The sequence below is a fragment of the Rhinatrema bivittatum genome, unplaced genomic scaffold (assembly GCF_901001135.1).
Source record: "Rhinatrema bivittatum unplaced genomic scaffold, aRhiBiv1.1, whole genome shotgun sequence".
NCBI classification, from domain to species: domain Eukaryota; kingdom Metazoa; phylum Chordata; class Amphibia; order Gymnophiona; family Rhinatrematidae; genus Rhinatrema; species Rhinatrema bivittatum.
The window spans coordinates 121,416-148,462 of NW_021820826.1; the positions used below are offsets into that span (position 1 = coordinate 121,416).

General features: G+C 43.8%; 1 protein-coding gene across 1 annotated transcript in view; it reads right to left on the reverse strand.

Annotated features, from left to right (window-relative positions):
- LOC115082176 (FGGY carbohydrate kinase domain-containing protein-like) overlaps nt 1-26,153 on the reverse strand; it is an 82,988-nt gene extending 56,835 nt beyond the window's left edge. The window contains exons 1-4 of the mRNA XM_029586429.1: nt 26,086-26,153; nt 21,140-21,201; nt 16,246-16,393; nt 2,539-2,613 (exon numbers count right to left, since the gene is read on the reverse strand). Of these exons, the coding sequence (XP_029442289.1) occupies nt 2,539-2,613; nt 16,246-16,393; nt 21,140-21,201; nt 26,086-26,139 (339 nt within the window). The 5' untranslated portion in view covers nt 26,140-26,153. The remainder of the gene's footprint in view (nt 1-2,538; nt 2,614-16,245; nt 16,394-21,139; nt 21,202-26,085) is intronic.
- Between the last annotated feature and the right edge of the window lie 894 nt (nt 26,154-27,047).

Genomic DNA, 27,047 nt, shown 5'->3' on the forward strand with positions numbered 1-27,047 from the left:
ATGGAAATCTTTAATCCGGTGTTGAGCTGCTAATTGAAAAGACAGTCTAACGAGGTTCTTCTCAAGGTTATTTTTAAACTGTACCTTCGTGTTAGGCAAGTCATTCATGAAAAGAACAGTAGCCTTCATAGCACAACTTCTCTCAGTTTTGTTTCAGCTGTAACATTTTTCTTATATCAAACTCTTTCCTTCCTTACAGACATTAGGGATTTGTCATCCAAAGCATATATATATGTATTCCAAATAAATGCAGGAAAAAACATGAAAGGGTTTTCTGTAGCATGCTTTGCCTTGAAGACTTATTTTGTATTGGTCCAGGTTCAAGACGTACAATAGCTGGGCTTCAAGCAACACACATACTTCATCACTTTAACAGTTTACTGTAATAGCTTCTCTTCAGTTAGGCTTCCAGTGGCATTGAAGAGTCAGTTCAAGATCCAAATAAAGGCCATTTTGTTAAAAAAGAAAATCAAATACTGTGTGTCTACTTGCCTGGAAAAAAAATCTCTTCCGTGAGAATTTTTAATTAAAATAGGACTACTTCTCCATGGAATGCTAATTTAGCTTGGGCTGGATAAAATGCAAATTGGTATGCAAATTGTATTTAAGAAAACGAATCTGCCTTTGAAAATCAAATAAATTAACACAAGGATGGAATGAGATTTTCAGTAATATCAGGGTTATTCAGAGAAGGAACATTTTGTACAGTGCTCACTACAAAAATGTGGCAGGTGAGCATCTGAAAATGTAGTTTTCCTTTAGATAATTTGAACTTTTCAAATTTAAGAAGTATTATTTTATTTATTTATTCACTTTTTGTATACCAATGTTCGTGAGAGCTTCATATCGGTTTACATCAAACGGACCATTGCATTTTTTTCTCCATATGTATGCATCACAATTTTCCTACAGTACACTGACAAAGCACTTGTATAAGATGTAATTCTATTGACCTGTACATGTGAGAGCTTTTCTAATTCATCAGCATGGAATATTGCTTCACTGACCTTGATCGTAGTGTTGGCATACCTCTGTGGTAGGCCTAATGGCTCAGCAGTTAATATCATCTGCCTCATGGGAGACCAAGAGGTCCATATTCAAAAGCATTTAGCCGGCTAACTGAGAAGTTAGCCGGCTAAATTATTTGGATACTTATCCAGCTAAATTCTACATGGCTAATAAGTTAGGTGGCTAGAATTTAGCCCGATAAGTTAGGAGCATTCTAGGGGCGTAAATGGGATGAATTGAGTTAGCTGGCTAAGGTAACAGTCTAACTCCAATATTCAGAGTTAGCTGGTTGGGCCAAAAAGCTGCCCTAAAGTTAGCTGGTTAAACTTATCCGGCTAACTTTTAAGATAGCCGGGTATATTCAGCGGCGTGGTTGCACTGCTGAATATATAGTGCTAGTTAGCTGAATACATTTATCCAGCGAATTAGCAGAGCCTCACAGAAGCTGAATATGGATCTCCAACATCTGAGGCTAAACTCGGAGCACCATGGAATCTAGCCATGGCTAAAAAAAAACAAACCCCAAAAATCAATAAATTGTAGTATTCTCAAAAGCATAACTCTCCATATCAACTATGGAGAGTTATCTAAATCCCAGGGTAACTGTAATGAGTTATAGTAGAAACTGTCAGCACTCTGTATTCATGAGTTTAATTAACTTTACAATCAGAGTGCAAATGCTTCAACAATGAATAGGGAACATTCCAGAACATACAATGATGAGGAAATGAAGCATTTGCATTCTGATTTTAAAGTTTTGGCCCCAGGTCTTGGGAGAGTAAATTGACCTGAATGCATCCTACACCAAAGTATTTGAGAATCTTTATCCAAGTGGGAGAGGAGAATTGTTGAGTGCTGGAGAGTATCTGAGGGAAAGGAAACCTTTCAGGAGTCAAGGGATGTCTGAGTTTTTCCTACTACATTTTGCTCAAGGTGAATGAAGATTATATTTTGAGTTGGTGGACTCTTTGAAGACCGTGTCTGATCTATTTTTGTATTTGCTACAATTGAAAGAACTATTTCCTGGGCTTCTTCATATTTCTGTACTGCCGGGTTTCTTGATTTTTCTCAGCAAACTTCACTCTTGTTTTGGTGTATGGACTTTCTTCTTGGAGTGACTTGAGCTTGATTCCCTGGGGCTTCCACGTTAGCCTCGCCCCCATGATCAGAATCCGGTTTCCAGACCCTGCTCTGCATTGGAAAGTGCTCAGCAGCATCTGAAGAGTGCCCCCTCCCTCCACCCCACTGTAAAAGGAAAGGGATTACAACACTTACAAAAGCATGCACGCTATTCTATCCCTCTCAGCAACCTGCACAAGATAGCGGTGCAACGCATACAGTGCTTTTAGCACATGTACCTTACACTTACTTTGATACGGAAAACTACTTGCATGGTTTCTTTGAAAATTAGGTTTAAAGTGTCTGCACACTTTACAACTATGTGAGCTATTTGAAAATCACTCCTAAACAAGTGCAGAACAAGACAATCTATGTTTCTGCTTTAAAAATAATACCTTTAAACTGACTTACAGCAATGCTCTGAATTGTTGCCAAGTAGTAAACAGCAAGATCATCAAGGCTCTGCGACAATGTCAGTCCAACAATCTACGTAAAAAAAAAAAAGAAAGAAAGAAATAACTCACGCACATATTTAAATCAGCACAGGTAGGATGTCCGTATTATCTTTCGAATATTACATAATGCAAAATACAACTGTCTGCAGCAGAGACTGCAAATCCTGTGCCTGACAAATCCATGCTGCACCTGCTCCTCTTGAGCTGAAAAAAAAAGATTGCATGGATAGATTGTCCTGGTAAAATCAAAAAAGAAACAGTGAAATTCTACCACCGTAGTGCAGAGAATTCTTTGTGTGTTCTGAAAGTATTGTGTGACCCTGATTTCAGCATGTACTCTTGTTTCATCGCCTATTAAGGAATCCTACATACACGGGGTCATTTTCAAAGCCACTTTCATGCAGAAAACACGGGTTGATGCACGTAAATGGATGTTCTAAAACTGACCCGGGCTCAGTGCCTGTAAAATGTACACTTGTAGCTCAGTTTCACATGCACCTTTAAGTAACCAGACTGGGGGGGGGGGGGGGGGGGGCGGAGTTAATGCAGAGTTGCATCTTCCGGGCGTACTTTTCGGTTTTCAAAAGTAAGCGTTTAAGTTACTGTCCACAAGTAGCACCATGTCCGGAACAGGTGTAACTTTGTGTGAGGTCATTTGTGCACGAACTTGGCCAATCACTCAAGATTTTCAAGGTGAACTCGTGCGCATACGTTTGTACAACGTACAGGTAGACTTCACTGCTCTGCGAGCAGAATTACCCTCACTGTGGCAAAAACCCGAGATTGGCAGGCCTCAGTGCTTGAAAGTTTTATTGGCTGCTAGCTGCTCCCCAGCTCCCTTACGGCATGCAGTCCTCTTTGGGCTTCCTCAGCCACAGTCCATTCTCCTTCCCCCTAGCAGCACATTTATTACCAATGCCACCAGCTCACTACCCACCTCCCTTATTCTCCATGTCACCTACTGGACCAGATTGTAGGGAACCTCCTTCTTCCAGGCAGGGCCACAGTTGGAAGTTTTCTCTTTCTTCCAGCTGCGGTCAACCACCTCCTCTCCGTCCCCTCTGGGCCCTTCAGCTTCCTATTTGTACTGAAAGCACTACACAGGAAAAGGAGGACCAGCAACACTTCAACGTTGCTCTCCTCTCATCTCCTCCCGCTTAGACTATTGCAACCTGCTCCTCACAGGTCTCCCGGCGAGCCATCTCTCTCCACTGCAATCTGTCCTAAATTCAGCTGCACGATTTATCTTTCACCAAAGTCTCTATGCTCACATAATCCCTCTTCTGAAGTCACTGCACTGGCTCCCTATCCGCTCCCGCTTACAGTTCAAGCTCCTCTTTCTCACCTATAAATGTTTTCACTCTGCAGCACCTCACTACCTCTCCTCTCTTATCTCTCTCTACACCTCTCCTCATGCACTCCACTCACTGGATAAGTCACTCCTATCCGAGCCCTTCTCCACTACTGCCAATTCCAGACTCCGTGCTTTCCACCTGGCTGTGCCGTGTGCTTGGAATAGTTTTCCTGACCTGGCGAGTCATGTTCTCTCTCTTGCAATGTTTAAATCTCATCTAAAGACTCACCTTTTTGAAACTGCTTTTAAATTTTATGCCTGATTGTCTGCTTTTAATCTTGTTAACTAACTTTCTTTTTAACCATTGTCTTGCTTTATACCTCAAGTCTCTTGTCCTGTCTTATTAGTTTGTAAGCTCTGTTGAGCAGGGACTGTCTTTTTGTATGTTTGTACAGTGCTGCACATGTCATGTAGCACTATAGAAGTGTTGAGGAGTAGTAGTAGTAGTCAGGTGGAGGACTAGCAAAACAGCAATGGAAGGATGGGCAATGCTGTCCTTCTAGTATCCCCTTGAGCCCAGCACTTGCATCAATGCGAGCTCTGCCCCTGCATACCTTAATTATATAGGGGGGGTACCTTTGCACTCATGCATCTTGTAGCAGGTAGTGTCCCTTTGAATGTCACCTTGGAATTGTTAATTCTGGAGGTTGGCTGTGCACTTGCATATCAAATCTACACTCACATTTTCCCTCCTCCAACGTAGCTGCGCCCCAGAGACAGCCTTTGTTTTAGTTACCCAGTTAGAGCCCTTCGAAAACTGTTCTCCCTGCGTTTTAGTCCAAACAACTTGAATAACAATCCTTCAAAGGAAGGGCACAAAATAAAGCAATTACCAAACGAGGACTGAGCAACAGCCAACATAGTGGGATTTATAATATGTCAAAGAGAGAGTAATTCTTAAAGACGGGAACGTGTGCAGGTACTCTTTATCTGCAGATTTTCCACAACTTTTCAAAGCCAAAGTATGTGCATACGTTTGTTTAGAAAATTCTCCGACAGCAGGTGCAAAAACTGCCTCACAGAGAGTCACACCTGCTCCTGGCATGGCATCACTTCTGCAGGTGGATTTAGTGCAGACTTTTTAAAATCAGAAGTATGCATGCAAATCCGAACTCTGCCCTAGTTCCGTCCCACGGAACATCTCTTTTCTGCCTGCAGAAAAGTAGGCGTGAAAGAGAGTTATGGGCACACTTTCTGCATGCAAAGACCAGCACATTTTCTAACAAGTCATTTAGGTGCATAAGACCATGTTTTATGTGCGTAAATGGCTTTGAAAATTCAGCCCATACGTCTCGACTAAATGGAAGGTCCCTTTCCCTTAACAATTAAATCCATTACCAAATCCAAGGTAAAGATATGATCTGCTGGGAGGCTGTGCGTCAGTGCAGTGAGGGGTATATTAGGATCCCAGAGAAGTCTCCAGAGACTTCTCCCAGAAGGCTGAGAGTGCCACCAGGAGAAAGGATACCTGAAGCAATCAGGAGAGTGCTCAGAGATCCTGAAACCCCCCCCCCCCCCCCATATCACCCTATCTTTCCAACCTGACCTTCAAATGAAAACTATAGAAGGCCTTTCTCTAAGTAGAAGGCCTGTGCGCCCTGGCATACCTGAGGTGCCAGTGTACATGCTCTTTTGAGACAAGGAAAACAGCCCCTGTGCTTTAGCATGGTGGCTCCTGGATCTATCCACGTGGGTTGGGCACAGATGGAGTCTCTTCTGCCCTAAACAAAAAGATTTCCCCTGTGGGTTTGAAGGTTCAATTCAGACCTCTCATTAAGAGGCCATCGCTCTAGTTCTGAGGATCCAGAAGAGGAGACATCTATTCAGGAACTGTGACTGCGTTTTGCAATAATATCTGCAATTATTCTACCGCAACAATCAATGCAAGCTATTGGGGATAACAGCCCAGTTGTGGAGAACATTTTTTGTTTTTTTTGTTTTACAGTCCCCTGCCATTGAGGGTCCATTTCAACATCTACAAAAACCCATTAAAAAGTGCTCCTGCCCCTTCTGCCCCTGTAACTAGGCCAGGAAGTGGCTCCATAAAAGTATCCTCCTCCCCCCCCCCCAAAGTAATATTTTAACTTCCTATTGAGAATGAAACGACCGTAAGACGTCAGAATGCACAGCGAGAAGCTGGAAGATTTATCAGGATCATTTCTGTGGCGTTATCAATGTAAAATGTAAATCATTCGACCGCAAGCTTCCTTCCTCACTAAGGGGCGGATTTTAAGAGCCCTGCTCGCCTAAATCCGCCCAAATCTGGGCGGATTTAGGCGAGCAGGGCCCTGTGCGCCGGTGAGCCTATTTTACATAGGCCTACCGGCGCGCGCAGAGCCCCGGGACTCGCGTACGTCCCGGGGTTTTCTGAGGGGGGCGTGTCGGGGGCGGGCCCAAACCGCGCGGCGTTTTCGGGGCGTGTCGGGAGCGTTCCGGGGGCGGGCCCGGGGGCGTGGCTACGGCCCCAGGTGTTCCGGACCCACCCCCAGGTCGCGTCCCGGCGCGCTAGCGGCCCGCTGGCGCGCGGGGATTTACGTCTCCCTCCGGGAGGCGTAAATCCCCCGACAAAGGTAAGGTGGGGGGTTTAGACAGGGCCGGGCGGGTGGGTTAGGTAGGGGAAGGGAGGGGAAGGTGAGGGGAGGGCAAAAGAAAGTTCCCTCCGAGGCCGCTCCGATTTCGGAGCGGCCTCAGAGGAAACGAGGGTAGGCTGCGCGGCTCGGCGCGCACCGGCTATACGGAATTGATAGCCTTGCGCGCGCCGATCCAGGATTTTAGCGGCTACACGCGTATCTACTAAAATCCCGCGTACTTTTGCTGGCGCCTGATGCGCCAGCAAAAGTATGCCAAATCGCGTGGTTTGAAAATCTACCCCTAAGAGCCCGAGCTTAGGTCTGCGCTTTCCAAAGGCCGGCTAGAGGTGGAACATGCACCTGAATCTTCAAAGTTTCACAGCTCTAGCCTCTTGCCCATTAGCAGAGCTGCACCTCTAGGGAAATATACATTACCCCAGAGCTACGGTGCTTTTTAGAAGGTCTCTGACCTGACGGAGAAAGCTTCTCCTTCTGTGTACAAAAGACAGCGCTCGTTAGGGTCAGTCAGGAAGGGAAAGCACGGCAGGAAGGTTAGTTGACAAGTTCCAGTCCTCCACTATTTACACTAAGGTTTGGCGACAATGTAAGGAAGCTGATCCAGCCTTCCAACATAAATAAAATGGCTCTGGAGCTACTGATCTGAATTGTAGGCCGATTAATCAAGTTCAAACTGATATGAACGCGAAAGGTTTTTGGCTATGAAACCTCTCTCTTAAGTGACTCTCTCTCCAGTCACACAGTAAAATAATGATGTAAAGTTATTTTAAACATTGCTATCTTGGACTACCACATTTTCCATATGTAAAAATCACTAATATTGTCATACTCTGCTGAGTTTCAAAAAAGGTCATTATTTCTAAATACTGCAAAACCTGAATATAAAACCAAGATTATTTCCTTACTAAACCAAAGTACCACTGGCATTTTCCTTGGGGTGTTTTTTTTGGTCAAAATAGTTTTTATTGAAACAAGGGTAGTACAAAGCCAGAGAAAAAGAAAGTACCTGCTCGGCGCCTTCCATGCGCTTGGTCTGCCCCTCCAAAGTCTCCCTTATGCCATCCATGGAGGTCTGTATCTTTAGTAGGCTCACCTCAAGCGCTGCAGTCACGCTGCCTGTGATCTGCCTGATTACCTCCTCAGAAATGGTGGCCTGCATCTTAGGGCTCTCTGGTGCGGCGGCCATCTTGGAAATTCGGGGATGAGGAGTTGCTGAGGTCCATTGGCTGCGTTGTCGCATTACCTGCCCGGCTAATGCTAGTAATCCGGCAGCCACAATCTCGGTGGCCACCCCGACGCACTTCGTTAAAAAAAAAACGCCGCCTCGGAGGAGCAGGCACTGAGAGAGAGCGCCGCGATGGCAGGGGACCATGAGGCAAAGGCACTGTGCCAGCTCCTCACACCATCTGCTGTAGAGCTCTCAAAAAAAAAATATGTTGCACCGCCGTTTAAAGTTCCCCACAATGCCCCCATGATCGCGGGAGCACTCCGGTACATTTCAATCGGAGTTTCGCCGCTCTGAGACCGCATTGTCAGCCGTTTTAGAGAGGGGGGGTTGCGGAGCTCTCTTTTCAGCGCCGCTGCTCGGCTGACGTCATCGCCGGAAGTCTTTTTTTTTTTTTAAATAAAATTTAAAAATTACGATGGATTGGGATGGGCAGCTGCTGGTTTACCATCAGCTTTGTGGTAGTATTACATTAACTTCTTCAAATACCTTGATAGTTCCTCTTTTCTGATGGCTTATTTACTGATTAGTATTAGTAGCCAGGATTCCTGAAACAGGGATATACTAATGGCAGGATCAGGGTTACGTTCTAGGCAAAAAACTCTTAAAGTTCACTTATTTGCACAATTTCAAAACAGCACAACTTTTGCTCAAGCTTTAAATTTCCTGAAGGGTCTGGAAGGGAAAACGCTCCACAGAAAACATCAGATCAAGCAAAGCTTTTGCAGAAAGCATGGAGAGCCTTTGGCCTGACTAACGGGCCGATACAGTACAGTGCGCGCCGGTGGAGCGCACCGTTAGCCTGGATTTGGCTGCGCGTTTGACACGCTAGTTTTACCCCTTATACAGTAAGGGGTAACAGCGTGTCGAAAACGCGCGGCCAACCCCCTCGAAACTAATAGCGCCCGCAACATGCAAATGCATATTGATGGGCCTATTAGTTATTCCCGCGTGATTCAGAAAGTAAAATGTGCAGCCAGGCCGCACATTTTACTTTAAAAAATTAATGCCTGCCCAAAGGCTGGCGTTAATTTCTGCTGGTGCAGGGGAAATGTACAGAAAAGCAGAAAAAACTGCTTTTCTGTACACCCTCTGACTTAATATCATAGCGATATTAAGTCGGAGGCCCCAAAAGTTAAAAAAAAAAAAGTAAAAATTTAAAAAAAAAAAATATTAAAAATCTGCCCACGGCCCGCGGGTCGGAAGATGGACGCTCAATTATGCCGGCGTCCGTTTTCCGAACCTGTGGCTGTCAGCGGGCTCGAGAACAGACGCTGGAAAAATTGAGCGTCGGCTGTCAAACCCGCTGGCAGCTGCCGCTCCCGTCAAAAAGGAGGCGCTAGGGACGCGCTAGTGTCCCTAGCGCCTCCTTTTACCGTGGGCCCTAATTTGCGTAGGCCCACCCCCTGAATCGCACGCCCAGGAGAGCGGGCGCCCGCCGGCTCTCCCGCGCGTTTTTTCTGTATCGGCCTGTTTGACATTTGGCACTCTCAGGCAGAAGCCCCACAGTACTTTAAGCAGAAGATTTTACTCGCATAATTGTTTTCCGTGAAACAGTTTCCCCCCTCTTTTTGCAAGGGCTGCATACAATGTTCTGTTTAGGGAGGAGGAATGGTCAAACGTTTAGATCATTAGACGATGATTAAAGGAAAGTTGTGGGACATGTGTTTGTTGAAGAAGCCTGTGCCACTGCTTCTCCGTGCCTCCAGGATCTTCCTGAAACAAAGCTTGTGTCTTACTTTGACAATTCCCAACCAACAGATTACAAAAGCTCTTCTTGGAGCCTTCCCTAGCAGGGCAGCATCAAGCCAGCTCCATTTTGCGGTGTTTTGGTTCTGTTTCATTGAGTCAGTATGTAGGAAGAAGAGGAGGGTACTCCTCCTGTGCCCTACCTATAAGCCCCCTCTTCTAATATTATCTGGGAAGGCAGGGGTCACAAGGGCTACACCCTTGTACAGTCAGCAATCCCGAGGCGTGGATTCTCCGATGGTGGGAAGGAGGGAGGACAGTCCACCAGGGCCTAAGGTGGGGAGGGCGGGGGGGAGAAACGGACCCTTCCCTGGGTGTACTTTGATGGCCAAGTGTTGGTATCATAATGGAAAAGACTGTGCCCAGACTGTGGGTGCTCAGACTCAACTTTACCGCAGCAGATCTTTCAAGGTAATTAACTGGCACCACACACATTTACTCCACGTCTAAAACTTAATCTCCAAATCTCTCTCTATCTGTGAAAGTGTTTCTCAGCATTGGGGTCCTGAAATGGTCTCATCCCAGGGAGACCGGGCTTCTCCTAGATGTAAAAGGATCCCTTCCCAAGAAACACCTGAGGTCCAAAGGTTTGTCCAGATATTCCTAGTCTCCCAACTACTTTGCTGTTCCAGGCGGGAAGACTCCATTGAGGGTCTCTAAATACTCTTAATCCTTATTCTTCCTTCCAGATGGTAATTTGGGAACTTTCATGGTGACAAGTCCAATGCAGAAAGGAAACGCCTCTCCTTTCCTTCCCACCTGGCAGAAAGAGTAGCAGCAAAAACGTCCTCCCAAAACAAAAGAAAAATCTTCAAAAATATAAATCAGAATAGTCACCTACTGCTGTGAGAGATAGGATCTGCAGGTTTTCTCTCATCCTTCCCAGGGGCAAGGGGATTTCCCCTTCCTGAACAAGGACCAGGAGATCCAGAAAAAAAAAAAGCCACCCAAAAAAGTAAAATTCAAAATTCTTTAAGCATGCTACAGAAACCCTGAGACAAACTCGTCAGCCAGGCTTTGGCCCAGAGAGAGGTATCTCTCTCTTTCCTATCTTGGGTCACAAAGGTGGGAGGCCCAGCCATCAGGAATAGAGACATATAGAAAACAAATACTCCTTGCTCCTTAGATTGTCAACTTCAAATGCAACTCTCTCCCTGCCTCTGTGCAGACAGAAGAACATCCCTTGTAAGGGGAAAAAGAGCCAGACCTGGTCTTGAACATGCGAGACACAAGATAGGTCTCTGCATTTGCAGCCAAGTAAGCTTAGAAGGCTTGCACACCTGCCTTCAGGCAAACCTGAAACTCTGCTGAGGTCACAGGTGTTCCTGGAAACGTTCAATTATTAATATTAATGCATGGCTATGAATACCAACGCAGTAACCAACCATTGTTTGGCTGTTAAGTGATAACTATGAATGTCACTTTGTAAGCCGCTGTAATCTATACATGGAGCCACGGTATATAAAATGTCTAAATAAATAAATAAACTTGAGGGCTTGAGAGCTGTATTCTGTGTGGAGGATCCTGGGTCTGGAAAATATGTAACCTTGTTTGAACTGAGTACTTGTGAAGTGATCCTGTTTGAATCTGAGTAGCTGTGAAGTAGCCCTGGTTGTAATGTGAGTATTGTGAATTTGTTGTTATACACTATGTCCAAGTTAATGAAGGTGAAAAGAACATGTTGCCTTTTAGTTACGAATAAACCTCACACTGAATGAGAAGATACTTGTGTTTCATATCCTGTGGCTAGCACCCTGAACCGTGTCTTGTATCATGCCAAGCTCCATCTTGACACCACTTGAGCAACCTCAAAAGGGTGCTGTATCAAGTGGTATGCTCCTCTCCTAACTCCTCTACCCCATATTCTAGACTAGGGTCATCTAGTGGAGATCCCAAGGGGGTTTCTATATACTTTTGGCTGTTTTTTTTCACCAAGTGCAAAGTCATCAAGATTCTCCACTGCTACCTAGAAACACCATCTTGCTATATTGTGTTATCCACTTAGTATGGTTTTGCCAAATTAGTGGAAAATAAGATTATTAAACAAATAATTAATTAATTAATTAACCAGAGAGTCTCCAGAGATATCACACTTATAGAAACTTAATCTGCATGAGAATCTGGTACAGAGCAACTTGGCTAAAGTTGTTAGGGTTCTCCTATCAGTTTAGCTAGGTGAGCTGTTCCTTTAACTCTGCAGTAGTCCCTGGTTGGGGACCAGATAGTTGTTATCACACATTCCAAGATCCCCTGCTGAAAAATAGGTTGTGGCACTGTGGAAGTTTTAGACATGTTTCACAAAATGCGAAAGCACCTATTGTTGAGGCTGTGTCTGTCTTCCATCCGCATTATTTGCACATGCATGGCGGCACAAAGGCTCAGTAAACACAGGGGTAACGGGGAGTCAGGCCCCCCTGCCTGAAGAGGAAGACTGGTTGTGGCAGATGGAGGCGCGGGGGTAGCCTGTTACATTTATTTAATTTTATATTCCACTTTTAGCACTTCAAAGTGGATTACATGCAGATTCTGTAGGTATTTCCCTAGCCCTAGAGGGCTTACAATCTAGGTTTGTACCTAAGAGAACCATTGAAGAGGTCCCCAACCCCTCCCCCTAAGTCTCTTACCCCCATCTGCGGTACAGGCACAGTTGTTAGTTGCTTCTACCCTCTGGTGCAGTAACCTAAAATGGCACAGACAGACTTGAGGCCTATACTGCCATAATGGTTCCAACCTTGGGTCAACTGGCACTATCTTGTTGTATGGCATTGGGGATCATTGCTGCCCCATGAAGACCACAGATGGGGTAAGAATCTTAGGGCCGGATTTTAAAAGGTTTACGCGCGTAACCCTTTTAAAACGCCCCTGCGCGCGCCGAGCCTATACTGCATAGGCTTCCGACGCGTGTAAGTCCCGGGGCTTTCTTGGGGTGGGCTACGCGCGTATCTTATAAAATCCGGCATACTTTTGTTCGCGCCTGGTGCGCAAACAAAAGTACACGCGCACGCTATGTTTTAAAATGTACCCCAGCGGGTGTAACTGGGGGATAGAAGGGGAAGGCAAGTCCAGGAGGTCCTTTTTTGTTTTGCCACCCCTACACATTCCCACATCCCCCAATACATACATACCCATACCAAACACACATACCCTTTCAAAGCCCCATCCACTCCACACACTTTTCACCAGCACATATGGTCCCCCACAATCCCCTACAGACACACGTAGCAACCCCTCATACACACACACACACACACACACACTCCATGCACCCCCCACCCCCTGCTGCTGGATTAGATGGATGTGCCCAAGTGTGTCAGTGTGCACTTTTCATCTTGAAAATAAGTTTTGATTTTAGGTGCCATGTGAATATGGGCTAACAAAACTAGTCTCCCCTGTCACTTTAGCATTTTGATCCAAGCAAATGAAAAAGCCCTACTGCCACCATGACTGGACTTTCCATTATGCAGAGTAGTCTGCTGCCTTGGGGCACCTTTGAGTGAATCAGAGGTGAGAAAGGGTCACTCGGAGGGTGGAGATAGTGCTTTTTGATTCTGGTGCATCTTTGGAGAGGGTCCCAACTTAATAGGGAATGGGTTATTTTACCCTTTCAAATAATTTCATGGAATGTTCCCTAGTGCTAAATAATTTAAAACACGCTCAGGAAAGTATTTTTTCAGTCATTGTAAAATTAAACTGTAAATTTTGTTGCCAAAGGATATTAAGATTAATAGCATAGCTGGGTTTTAAAAAAGTTTGGACAAGTTTCTGAATGACAGTTCCATTAACAACTGATTGCCACCCCTTATTTATGAGATAAGAACCTAAGATATGCCATGCTATGCAAGACCAAAGATCCATTGAGCACTGCATGCTATCTCAGACAGTGATCAATCCAGATCACAGGAAGATCCCAAAAAGAGTAGATCCACTCCCAGGGATAAGTGCTGTCTTTCCCAAATCTATCTGGCTAATAATAGTTTATGGACTTTTCCTCCAGGAACGTGTCCAAACCCTTTTTAAACCGCGCTATGTTAATTGTCTTGGCCACATCCTCTGGAAACAAATTCCATAGCTTGACTATGACTTGAGTGATAAAATATTTTCTCAGATTTGTTTTAAATTTGCTGTTAGTTTCATGAAGTGCCACCTAATCTTAGTGCTATTTGAAAGGGTAAATAACTGTTCCATATTTACCTGTTCCACCCCGCTCATGATTTTATAAACCTCTATCATATCCCCTTCTCAGCTGCTGCCTCTTCAAGCTGAAGAACCCTACCCTGTTTAACCTTTCTTCATAGTCATTCTATCTCCTTTTATCATTTTTGTAGTCATTCTCTTCACTTTTTCTAATTTTATCTTTTTTTTGTGATTTATTTATTGATTTATTTTAAAAAGCTTATATTCTGCCTATAGTGAAATATTCTAGATGGGGTGACTAGAATACCTTTTCTAAACAGTAAACCCAGCTACACTAACAACGTTCACCACATCCTCTAGCAACAAATTCCAGAGTTTATGCGTTGAGTAAAAAAATGTTTTATCCTATTTATCTTAAATGTATCACTTAGTATCTTCATTGAATGTCTCCTAGTCTTTGTACTTTTTGAAAGAGTAAAAAACTGTTTTGCAATTACCCATTCCACGCCACTCATTATTTTATAGACCTCTATCATATTTCCCCTCAGCTGTCTCTTCTCCAAACTGAAGAGCCCTAACCTCTTTAGCTTTTACTCTTAGGGGAAACGTTCCATCCCCTTATTTTGTTCGTCCTCTATACCTTTTCTAATTCTGCAATGTCTTTTTTTGAGATGCAGTGACCAGAACTGCACATAGCACACAAAATGTGGTCGCACAATGGAGCGATACAGAGGCATTATGATATTCTCTTTTATTCTCCAGTCATTTCCTAATAATTCCTACAATTTTATTTGCTTTCTTGGCCGCCGCTGCACACTGAGCAGAAGATTTCAAAATATTATCCACAATGACGCCTCTATCCTTTTCCTAGGTGGTGACTCCCAAAATGGAACCTTGCATTGTGTAGCTATAATTTGGGTTGCTCCTCTATATGCATCATTTTGTACTTGTCCACATTAAATGTCATTTGCCATTTGAATGTCGAGTCTCCCAGTCTTGTAAGGTCCTCTTGCAATTTCTCACCATCTTCTTGTGATTTAACAACTTTGAATAATTTTGTATCAGCAAATTTGATCACTTCACTTGTTATTCCCATATCTAGGTCACTCATGAATATGTTAAAAAGCAGCGATCCTAGTACAGATTTCTGGGACATTCCACTATTCACCTTTCTCCATTGAGAAATACTCTGTTTTCTTTTAACCAGTTCTCAGTCCACAACAGAACACCATCTCCTATCCCATGACTTTTTAACTTCAAGAGTCTATCATGAAAGACTTTGCCAAACACTTTCTGAAAATCCAGATACACTATATATCTACATATTTATTCACGCCTTCAAAAAAATGTATCAAATTGATGAGGCAAAACTTTCCTTGGCTAAATCCATGTTGACTTTGTTCCATTAAACTATCTATATGCTCAATAATTTTGTTCTTTGGAATACTTTCAATCATTTTTCCCGGCACTGAAGTCAGGCTCACTGGGCTGTAGTTTCTCGGATCTGTCCTGGAACCCTTTTTTAAAAAATTGCCATTACATTGGCCACCCTCCAATCTTCACGTCTCAGATGATTTTAATGATAGTTTACAGATTCCAAGAGAAGGTCTGCAATTTCATCACCTGCAGATACGATCACCTCACTTGTTGCTCCCTTTTCAAGATTATTTATGAATATGTTAAAAAGCACCAGTCCCACTACAGATCCCTGGGGCACTCCACTATTTACCTTTTACTATTGGGAAAACTGACCATTTAGTCCTACTCTCTTCTTCCTGCTTTTTAACCAGTTTCCAGTCCACAATAGGACATTACCTCCTATACCATGACTACTTAAATTTCTCTCATGGTGCACTTTGTCAAATGCCTTCTGAAAACCAAGATATACTATGTCAATTAGCTAACTCTTATCCACATGTTTATTAACTTCAAAAAAATCTAATAGCTTGGAAAAGCAAAGATTTCCTTTGGCTACATCCATATTGGCTCTTCCCCATTAGGCTAGGTCTATCCATATGGCCAGTAATTTTGTTTTTGCCCAGCACCAACGTCCAATGTTAGGCTCACTGACTAGCTTGAAGGTTCCCGTATCACCTCTGGAGTCTTTTTTAAAAATGGATATTACAGATAACCCAAATTGGCCACTGTTGGAGACAGGATGCTGGGCTTTATGGGCAATTGTTCTGACGTAGCATTTATTTTATGTTTTCACCCTGATGCTGTAGGTTCTGAAGGGAATATCCCCACCCTGTTCCAGCAAGTTCAGAGGGGAAACCTCCCCCACCTCCTCCTGCACCTAGGGGTATGACAGAGGTGAAGCCAACACCTGGCTTGCATTGTTTCCTGCACCGTTCTACCACTTTTACAAGAACCCTGCACAATGTCCTTTTAAAAAGAGTCAGTGAGTTTGCTTTATGACTAAAATTGTCTCTATTTGTAGCTCTTCCATTGACTTACTTGGATCTACTTTTTACAAATACTTGACATGGCAAAATGAGTTCCTTAGGAAACTATAATTCTACTGAAAGTACTATTTTAAATAAAATACCTCATCTAAATTATCTGCTCAGCTGTACAGCATATACCTCTCTGTAATGATGTACTGTTTCTTACCATGCCCTTTAGTGTCAGATCTGCTAAAGGGGATCTGTTTCCATGGAAATCAGGCCAAACATGTAAATCAACAGCAAGGAAACCCAAAGGCAAAGATTTCTTAATCTGATCCAGGTGACGGTTCAAGTATGTATATATGCTTTGGCCACTAGAAGGAAAACAAATTAAAAAAAAAAAAAAAAGGATTTATTCAGCGAAAGTCAAACATCTGTACCTCCAAGTCAATTGAAAGAAAATAATGAAATAATAGTTTACTGGCCTCCACTCTATCTCCTCCTATCCCCATGTTAAAAAAAAAAATAAAAAAAACATTTCACTGGCAGCACAGACGTTTCATATTACACCAGCAACTGGTAGAGGAAGATGCAATAAAAAATGAGTACCCAGACTAGTGATGGGCTAACCAATTAGGATTAAAATTCTCTCTAACGGAACTGTAGACATCTCTCTCACCATGCAGCCTGAATTAGATTTTGAACATTCACGCTATGCCTGAGCAGTCAAATCAACACTCGAGTCCACTTCTCTGCAGGACGGAGTTTCCACATTGACTGTAAGCTGGCTTGAACTCAAGTCTGACTTTGTATGGCCAGCTTGGGTTTGCCAGGATTGGCTTGGTTTCAATTTACGTTCAGTGAGATGACTGGCATTTTTCAGTGCCAGCTTGCCAGCCAAATTTCTTGTGATGTAAGCAGCCCCCCGCCCCTAACCTATGACATTTGGCTGCAATCTTACTTCAATAAGTCATTAACTCAATATTCAAGTCAGATTCGCTGGGTGCCCCAGTTCAATATACCGGGGCAAAACTCACAAATTCAATCAAGAACTAGATCTGTAAGATGTGCGGTACCAAAGATGCCAAGACTGGGATTTGTTAAAAAAATTTAAAATTAATGGATTCAATATTCAAAGTCATTTAGATGAATAACTCACAAGTTATCCATATAAATGGCTTGCTTTGAATATTTCCCTTGCTTATCCAGCTGTTAGTCTTTATCTGGCTAAGAAGCAGCCGAATAAGAAAGGGGAGTGTCGGAGGCATTCCGGTGAGGGGGCAGAGTTAGGCAAATAACCATCAAAAATTTAACCTTAAAAAAATGTATTTGGAAAACCGATCAGAAGTATCATAGCGTTGGAGTGACTTTAAGCGAATTTGCAATGCTTTATTGACTCCGCTAACACCTGATTATATGACGGTCTTTATATCTCATTCGTGTGATGGTTCCTGGCATATTGTTTATTTCACATTTCCTCCATATCTGGGTTTAGTTTATCTAAGTAACGTTAAACCTAACCAGCTGTATTCAAAAAGACAGTCGGCTAGGTATCAAGTTATCCACTAAAGGTAGCTGGAATACTTTAAACAGGGTTATTCAGCGGGACATTTATCTCACTGAATATCTGGGACAAGTTATCTGGTTAACTTTAGCTGGATAAATTGCCCACTGGCCACCTTACTGAAAACTACCCCCATAATCTACCATTTAACAAGGTAAACAAAAAATACTACTGCATGTCACCATGGAAAGAAGAGACCTGTTCCTTCAAGACTTTAACAGGTATAAGGTTTCAGCAGTATAGTTTACACAAAGATATATAATCATGTTACTGCAATATATGTCTATTAGGATATATGAAAAACAAAGTAATATAGACAAAGGTTATACTCTATTCGGTTTTCAGGTTTAATGCAATTTTTATTTTATCTTTTTTTGCCTGGCTGTTTCCTCTTCCTTTGGGTTTCCAATTCAGCCAGAACCAGCTTTTATTGGGGCTATGGCACCATGACCCTTCATTCACAACTACCAGCGGGTGGGGGAGTAATCCCATTTTTAATGTTCCTCCCCACCCCCACCCTACTGTCTAGATCAACCGTTGCAGAGCCATTCCTCGACCATAAGCCACAGGCTTCAGCTCCCTCCAGAACCGGGTATGCATGCATCCCGAGTCTGGCCACCAAGTGTCACCATTATGCAATAGCCGAGACTCCTCCTCCAGGGGCTGTGAACACTGCCTCCAGAGCATCCGCAGTCCTGGCCAGCCCAAGGAGCAGAAGCCGAGCGCGAGAAGCAAACCCAGGTCTCCTAGGTGGCCTTGCACAGCACAGCACGGCCATTGAACCATCGAATCAGCCCTTTTAATGTCATTTCTGGCTTTCCACAGACATTACGTCTTGCATCTGCGTCTGTTAGTTAGCAATGCTTAATGTCTTTGTAATATGCCATTTCAAATCAGTACAATTCCTGACAATACTTAGTCTTAATCTCCAATCCAACCATATATAATAGAGATCAGATTTATGAATCATTCTGTTAAGTCTCTCAAAGAACCTCCAAGAAAGGCATTTATCATTAAGCATCTGGGCCAATAAGACTATATAGTCTTAACTACCATTGATTCGTCACTGTCTCATTTAGGTCCAAACAGTGATATTCATTTAGCCTTTGCATGTATATTCTGGCATGCCCTAATGAGATCCCTAAGGGAATTTGGCATATGCTTAACGCTGCGACTTCTGACCTCCCAGCAGCTGAATATTTGTGCTTTCAATTCAACCATTCAGCTACACATTTTTCCAATTATACCTTGCCATGCCTATGTTATTATCAAGGTATATCATTCAAAATGAAGTACACTTGGAAGCCATTAAAATAACTAATTCACATTGTTATTCACATCATTTCTTTTTTAACTTTTTGCTTTCTTGGAACTGACTTGTGGTAATTTTAAATACAAAAATAAAGAGTCTTTTTCAGAGTCATCCTCCTTTCTGTCTCCCTAGGACAATTATCTATTAGAGTCCTATTTATTAAGTTTAACGCTAAAGAAAACAGCGTAGGAGAATCTTGCTATCTTAGAGGCAGTACACCAATTCCATGGGGAAAATTAACTTTCTAAAACATAATTACTTACTGTGTGTGAGGGGGGAAAAAAGATTACAACCACAGCGCAAAACATTAGAAGGTGGATTTTAAAAGCTCAAAGCGCGCATTACTTAGGGGATGTGTGACGAAGGGCTGGAGCACGCTGAGCGGATTCTGAAAGGCTCTGGCGTTGCCTCCCTCCATGTTCCTCCCAAGCGCCTCCTAAGGTGCGCGCCTTACTCACGTCTTTATTCCAGCTGTGGCGCGAACCTCGGGGGCGTCCCCCTCAAGTGAGGTCACGCCATCCGGGTATTTAGCCTACGCTTGTTTGCTAGCTCAATGAGTTAGCAAGGATTGGACTTGTCCGGTCTAAGCTACGCTGCCGCTGGAAGCCTTCTCTGCCCTTCGGGGTATTCTCTAACCTGGGTACCCGCTTCTCGGGGGCCCTCTGCTTTCCTTTCAGGTGCCTTGCTGGGATCAGGTTCTCGCTCCTCGAGGGCCTGCTCTCCCTGCCTCGGTGCCTGCAACCATCCACTTCTGCCTGGTGGAATCATCAACCTTACAGCTACCATCTAGTGAGTAATCTCATTCTCAGTCTGCCTCATCTACAGCTCTGCCGTGCTGGGAAACCTACACCTGGATATCCCTATACCATCTTGGTGAGACGGGTTCCCTCTGCCGAGGGTCCCGGGACTGCTACCTCTGGATCTACTCACTACTGCCCCCTGTGGTGGTATACATCAGCTGAACAATAAAAGACAAAACTCTGCGTTTGTGCGTCCTGAGTCTAGCCCAGTACTGTGGCTCCTCCCCGTGGATGTGCTCATCTCCCACAGTACCCAAGAATCCACACAAACACCTCGAAACCATAACATTGTATCTATCAAAATAAAGGTTATCAAATGAGTATTATCTTATTTAGGGGAACATAAATAGCACTGTGAATATATGTACCTCACACTTACCACAGCAACTGTGTGAAAATACAGTATCACAAGCCCTCATTAAAGTGTGACCTATCATCTTGCAAGGAATGAACAAAAACAAAATCCCCTTCATTTTTGCTTCCCCCTCCCCCCCCAACAAGAATGCATGCATTTTTTCTGTTAAACAATTAAGAACTACAATCATCAATACAATAAGCCTCAATGAGGAGCCTGTGCAGAAAGAGGACCCAGCCCCCAGCACTGCAAGCACTCCCTGGCCCCAGCGCCCTTTCACATCTTCCTCCTCCCTATCCTCCATGCAGTTCTGTGGTTATGGGACAGCAGGAGATGAGCTGGTATGGGAAGGGAAGGTTGAAGGAGCAGAGCTGTGTGGGGGTAGGGGGTAGGTGGTGGGGAGTGGTGTCAATGTACAGGAAGGAACAGTGGGGAGGGGCAGAAAACGTTCACACTTGCCTAGGACAGCAATAAACCTTGTGGCATCCCTGGTTTGGTTTGACCTTCTGGTTCACAATTCCTTCCTCACTATAATAGTAATCTCACACAGATATATATCCTTCCATCTCTTTTAAAAAATGCATTCAAGATCATGTTAAAGTAGATCAAAGCAAGGCACAAGCTAACAGGCAGAAAGCGTTATCTTTTTCGATATTCCTCTATGGCCCACAGTCACTTCTGAACCTAGATCCCATGATGCTGGCACCAGCACATCATGCTATCAGTCAAATCCACCCAAGCGGCTTTATTCAAAGTCCTTTTTGATGTGAAAAGCAGGCAGTCAGAACTACTACTTGGTTTTTGAGGTTACTACTCTAACCTCAGGGTAAATATTTTAGTAATACAACCAGAAAAATAATCTTTTGTCTTTTGTGCCTTTGATCCCTTCTCTATATGCATTATCCAAGTCTTTACAAATGCTTCCAATCAGTTAAGACAAAGGTCAATGGGTTCTCAGATAACTTGACTGATAGATTAAATCTTGCAAGCTGAACTATACATTCACCAGCCTGAGAATGTATATGCAAAGTACAAAATAAGTAAATAATTTCCCTGCAGTACGGTTTAAGACACAAAGTAGTGGCTGACCTTGCTCTGGCTTTTGATTGTAATTCTGGGTAGGCAGCATGTCCGTGGACTACATGTTCTATCTGAAAAAGAGGAAAAAATTAACAACTGGGGAAACAAAATGAATGTAAATATTTGTTTTCCTGTAAATTGTTCGGCTTTGCAGATTTCCTATACCATGATATTAATCAGCTTACCGGAAGACTTGCAATTCTATGCTGCAAGCTTCTAAGCATGCACTTAAAAGCAAGTGAATACTGAAACAATGTAATGTAATTATCTGGAGAAATACATACAGGGTGTTTTCCAACTACTCCTGCTCTCCCCTCCCTTCTTCCCAGAAGCCCTTTTCACAAGCGAATTCGTGCTGATAAAAAGTGCCAGTCTTTCAGAACTACAGAAACTGGAGTTCTTGCATTTATCGACAGTTACAGGTACAGGACAGCAGATTTGTACAACCTTTTAAGGTGCCTCGCTTCCTGTTGCTTTGGAGACGCCATCAATGTTGAGTGGGAACGCACTGTGCAGCAGTTCAACCTTTCATACGTGCACATTCTGAATTTGTCGTTGCTTCCGCTACGGCTGCCGACTAGCGTGCTAGAAAGGTGTCAGCTGAGATCAGTGGGTTTTAATGGTGTGGACACCTGTCACCTGAGATCTGAAATAATACCTTCTACGCAGATTATAAATGCCATTAAACTCCCATGCCAAATTTCAACTGGCTTTCTAATAACCGAAGAATCTATGTCCCTCTATCAAACAACAGACATCCACGTCCCTACATCCCATAGGTCTAACTTTACATTGAGATCGCATATCCATAATAATAATACTTTTGTGGTGTCCGGGAAATAGGAGAGGCTGCAGCAGCAATGATGGCCAGAAGGGGCTCAGCATCTTCTATTTTATTTTCCTTATTATAATAGAAGATACTGCCCCCACCCCCCACCAGTGAGTATTGGCACCGGTTGCAGTAGCATTGGTAGAGGGTAGGGAGGGAATGAGGAAAGAATCGGCTGGTGCGGCTGCACCAGGGCCCATGAAAGGTTGCGCATGTTCACATAAGCATCGCCAAGGGGAGGGAGGTGGTAAAGGGAATAAATCACACCACCCCTTTGCTCTCCCATCCATCCTGGCACAGACCACTGATCTCACCTCTATCTGTGGCCCATCACCAGCTGATAGGAGTGTGGTGCTAGACCTAACTCCTCCTGCTGTCAGAGCCTCTCCCTCCTATGCTATTCCAACAGTCGGCTGTTCCAGCTGCATGGTGTGCTGCAGACAGAGAGCACAAGAGGTTGCAGACAGCTGCTCTGTGAATTGAGCAGAAGAGAGGCCCTGGCGGCAGGCGTGGGTTAGAAGGCCTGGCTGCTGGTCCTGAACCTCGGGGGGGGGGGGGGGGGGGCGGGGAGTCAGGTGTGCAAACAGGACAGGATAAGTTTGAAGCTCTGGATGGGGAGGAGAACGGTTATCCGTGTATTGGGTGGGAGAGCCTGGATGTGAAGGGGGGGGGGGGAGGTTTCTGGAGAGCAATGACTTGGGATTTGGGTGAGAACTTGGGGACATCTTCTAGGGGTGGCATTCTCTCTCTCTTTCTTTCTCTCAAGCACCACTCAACTGAGTGGTGCTTGAGAGAAAGCTTTCAAAAGGGGCAGATCTGATGGGATACTGCTCCTCAGGGTAAGCAGCGCTTAGAAGAAACACAATTATTTATAATCTGCTGTTTCCACAAAATCCTGTCCAAAGAGGAGTGCAAAGAATCATTCATAACAACATTTAAGACAAATCACAAAAACAGACAAAAACAAAATTAAAATGAATCAATAACTAAAACAATACTAATTTAAACTAAAACTTAGCTAAATGCTTGAGCAAATAACTGAGCCTTCAAATTTCTTCCCCACACAAATCAGACTATTTATTTGTCAAGATGGAAGGCACCCCTTTCAGTGCAGCACTCGTAGGCAGGTGCCTACATTGCCTAGTTGAAAATTAAGCCTGGAAAGCAGGGCCTCAGGGTTTGAGTAAGAATATGTTAGATAGCCTGGAGGGGCATTGGCTGGGAGGAGGGGGGGATGGGGTTGTGGATATGAGATGGGGAGTGGTGTAAAGGACCTAGAGGATTGGGGAATGGTTGAGAAGCAGCAGAAAGAGACAGAGGCTGTAGAAGGGGATGAGAGAAGGTAGAACTTTGGGGGGGGGGGGGTGTTGGGATGGGACCAGGAAGAGGATGACAGAGGGGGAACATGAGACTGGGTAAGAGATAAGAAAAGGGCTAGAGACAAGGAGCAGGAATTAGGATACATTTTATTGGACCAAGAAACAAAATTGTTTTTAATCATTGTACAAGAACATGTTCCAATAAAAGGTATCACAACCCCCAAAGTGTCCTATTTTTTGGGACTAATACAGCAGCAAATAGTTTAATTCACAGTATATTGTGAAAAGCAAGAAAGAAAAACAAGAGGAAAGTTACATATTTATATTATAAAATAAATACAGATGTACTGTACACAAAGTACATAATATATGCTTAAATCTTTGGCAACAGCTACAAGTCAAACATATTCTAATGAAGTTGACAACAGTGTGATGTAGATAATATATCAAATCTATTATGCTTCGAATGTAATAATAAATATTATGAACACAAATCTTCAGGTAATTTAACAAATTATGGGTCAGATGTACTGGGATTTTCCTATTTCTTCCCATGTGGAATATGCTTATTGCATCTGGCCCTATGCATCGGGCTAGAAACATTTGTTGTATCGTATCAGGTTCTTTGTCTATTTTTTTTTTTAATTGCTACCTGTGTCTGTCTCTTGGGACTGATCACCTGCTGCCTCAAATCCATCTAGGGACTAGCTGCTTCCACAAGGGACTAAGAGAAGCTTCAGCACAAAAACGAATATTACTTAGTACTTCAAATACGACTAGCATGGCTATCCTCATTTCAATTCAACTCGTGCATCATCTGGGGCGCCTCTTCCCATGCTACCTGGAGGCATTAGCTGGCAGTGCAGTGTAGTAACCAAAGCGTGAAGACTCAACTCTGGACATCACTTCCACCACTCGCTGCGAAAGCCTTAAACCAGCTTCACCACATCTGTGGCATGGTGGAGGTGACTTTCAGTAGTCATGGAATTAAATATTCACAACAGTCATGAAGTGGTTAAGACTTGGCTTAAAATTAAATTAGACGTTCTGTAGAGTCAATGCCTTGTAACCATTTGATTTGCACAGTACTTAGTGACAGCATTATGAAATGAATAAAAAATATTACCTTGACTTTAGCCAAGGCATTGTAACTCATCTGCAATTATTATTGGGTTTTATTATTTACAGAAAAGATTTTACACAAAGCTATTCAGTTTGTTTTGCTATCAGTGGTAGAGAACAAATAATACTGACTCAGAAAGTCTGCTAACTGTACAGGGTGCTGGTAATTTTCAAAAGTTTTTACACAGGTAAACAGGTGTTTTCCTGTGTCAAAAGCAGGGCTGGTGCAAGAGTATTTGGCATCCCAGGCGAACTTTCGGTCATGCACCTCTCTCTCCAACTTACCTATTGGTGGCAGCTCCAGCTGTGGAAAATCCCTAAGGAAAAACCCTTTGAGATTCCCTGGAGGCCCTAAAATTGACTTTGTACATTTTTGCCAATCTCTACTCAAATGCAAAACAGTAACATTTATAATCACTAGTAATCAGCAAATGGCAGTAAATACTTTCTCAGTTTTATCATCAGATCTGACAAACTGGTTACAGTCAAGGACTAAACCTAGAGAGTTCTGAGTGTCGCAGATGAAATTAATACTTTAAATATGATCCAAAAACATTGATACAAGCTTTCAGCCAACTGGCAACAAAAATATCTCAATATCTGTTCCTAGAAATTAATTCTTGTAACTATACCTATGCATAAGCTTATGTTTTGTCTATGTGTTTTAAAGGACAACTTAACCAAGAAACAATTTACTTATTTCTATATAGGCAAAACTTTAGCCCCTAAAGGAAAATATATTTAATTAAACCCTAGCATGCAATAGCTATACGTCACCCCTGGTTCTCTAGCCTTGAGCAGCATCCAGCAGCCAATGTTATCCTGATTCTACGGTGCAGTCTCAGAGCTTTAAGATATATGTCAGCATAAGTAACAAGGCAATACCTGCCTGGATTCCTGAAATTTATGACACAGCACAGTGCACCCTCCTATCAGTGGCACTGTCTTCAGCACAGCGCTCCCATCTACCGCTGGCATTGACTCCATCATAGCGCTCCATCCTACCACTGGCAGTGGCTCCATCATAGCGCTCCCTCCCACCGCTGGCACTGACTCCAGCACAGCGCTCCCTCCCACCGCTGGCAGTAGCTCCATCATAGCGCTCCATCCTACCACTGGCAGGTGGCTCCATTCATAGCGCTCCCTCCACCGCTGGCAGTGGCTCCATCAAAGCGCTCCATCCCACCGCTGGCATTGACTCCATCATAGCACTCCACCGCTGGCATTGACTCCATCATAGCACTCCCACCGCTGGCAGTGGCTCCATCATAGCACTCCCCTCCCACCGCTGGCATTGACTCCATCATAGCGCTCCCTCCCACCGCTGGCATTGACTCCAGCACAGCACTCCCTCCTACCGGTGGCAGTGGCTGCAGCACAGCGCTCCCTTCTTTTAATGGTGCTGAATCTGGCACAGCACCCCTCTATTTCTTGCACTGGCAGGAATTTGCTGCCAATTTTGTCGTTCTAGGTGACTGCCTAGTTTGCTTATTGGAAGCACCAGACCTGGTCAAAAGTAAGTTTAAAAATTGTCCCTCTTCAGTGAGAGATAAACGTATGTGAGTACAACATATCCACATTCCCCTGCCTGCACAAATTTTCAAAGGGAAACTCCAAGGGGACGGTTTCCAAAACTGCCCTCTCTGTGCGTTAATTGTATAGACCGGTTCTATGTAAACACTCACCAGTTTTCCGGTAGCACTTTGGCCTCCCTCGTTCAGCCAGAACCCAGGAACCATTGCTGAATAATAGGGCCCCCCACACCAGGAACAAAAAGGGTTTTTGCTTATCTGGAAAAGCAATAGAGCATTTATTTCAGCTTTTAGAGAGCGAGAGAGATCATGAGCAGAATCATTCAAATCATTTTTACTTATTGACGCAGTACAGGTAATTTAGGCACTACAGAACAGTGTATAAGGAGCCAGAAGTCCCGGCTGCTCTTGTGTTTGTGAATCTATTAACGACAGCATGGCTTTTGGATGATCGCCATACAGGAATTCCATTTGCACACAATTCTAGCACACTTCCAGCAGGCGCTGGTGCGGGTCGGTTTTGCATGGCCCCGCCTAAGAGCAAGGTATGCTGGCGCTTTTCTATGCGCTGATGAGGGATTTCCCTTTGAAAATGATCCTACACTATACCATGGGAGGGAGGGGGGAAGATGCGCGTGGGTGTACGTGAGCGCGCATGTGTGTGGATGCGTGAAACAACCTGCGTATGTTGGGAAAACGCACAAGTGTTGTTTTTATTCTCCACGCTAAACGTGTCCCGGGAACACCGATTTGTAATCTGGCTAACAGCGCACAGGCACCAAGAAGGGCAATTTACAGCCAGAGCAATCTACCCAGGTAATAACCTTTGATAATTGTTCTAAACACGAGCAAAGACTCCCACTCTCTCCCTGCCTACGTGCACACATGTACGTGTGTTCTGAGGAGGGGAAGGGAAGCAGCCAGAACGTTACTCTGAATTCGTGTCTTATTTTGTCCCCCTAAGGAGACAAGAAAGCAGTCATGTCACAGCTCTGAGAAGACGGAAGGGCAGTATCGTAGCAGAGCCTGGAGGGGCTCGGAGAATAAAATTACACAAAAGGCCTGCGGGGACAAGGATGCTTCATCTGAAAGAAAATTATTAGTGAATATTTGCA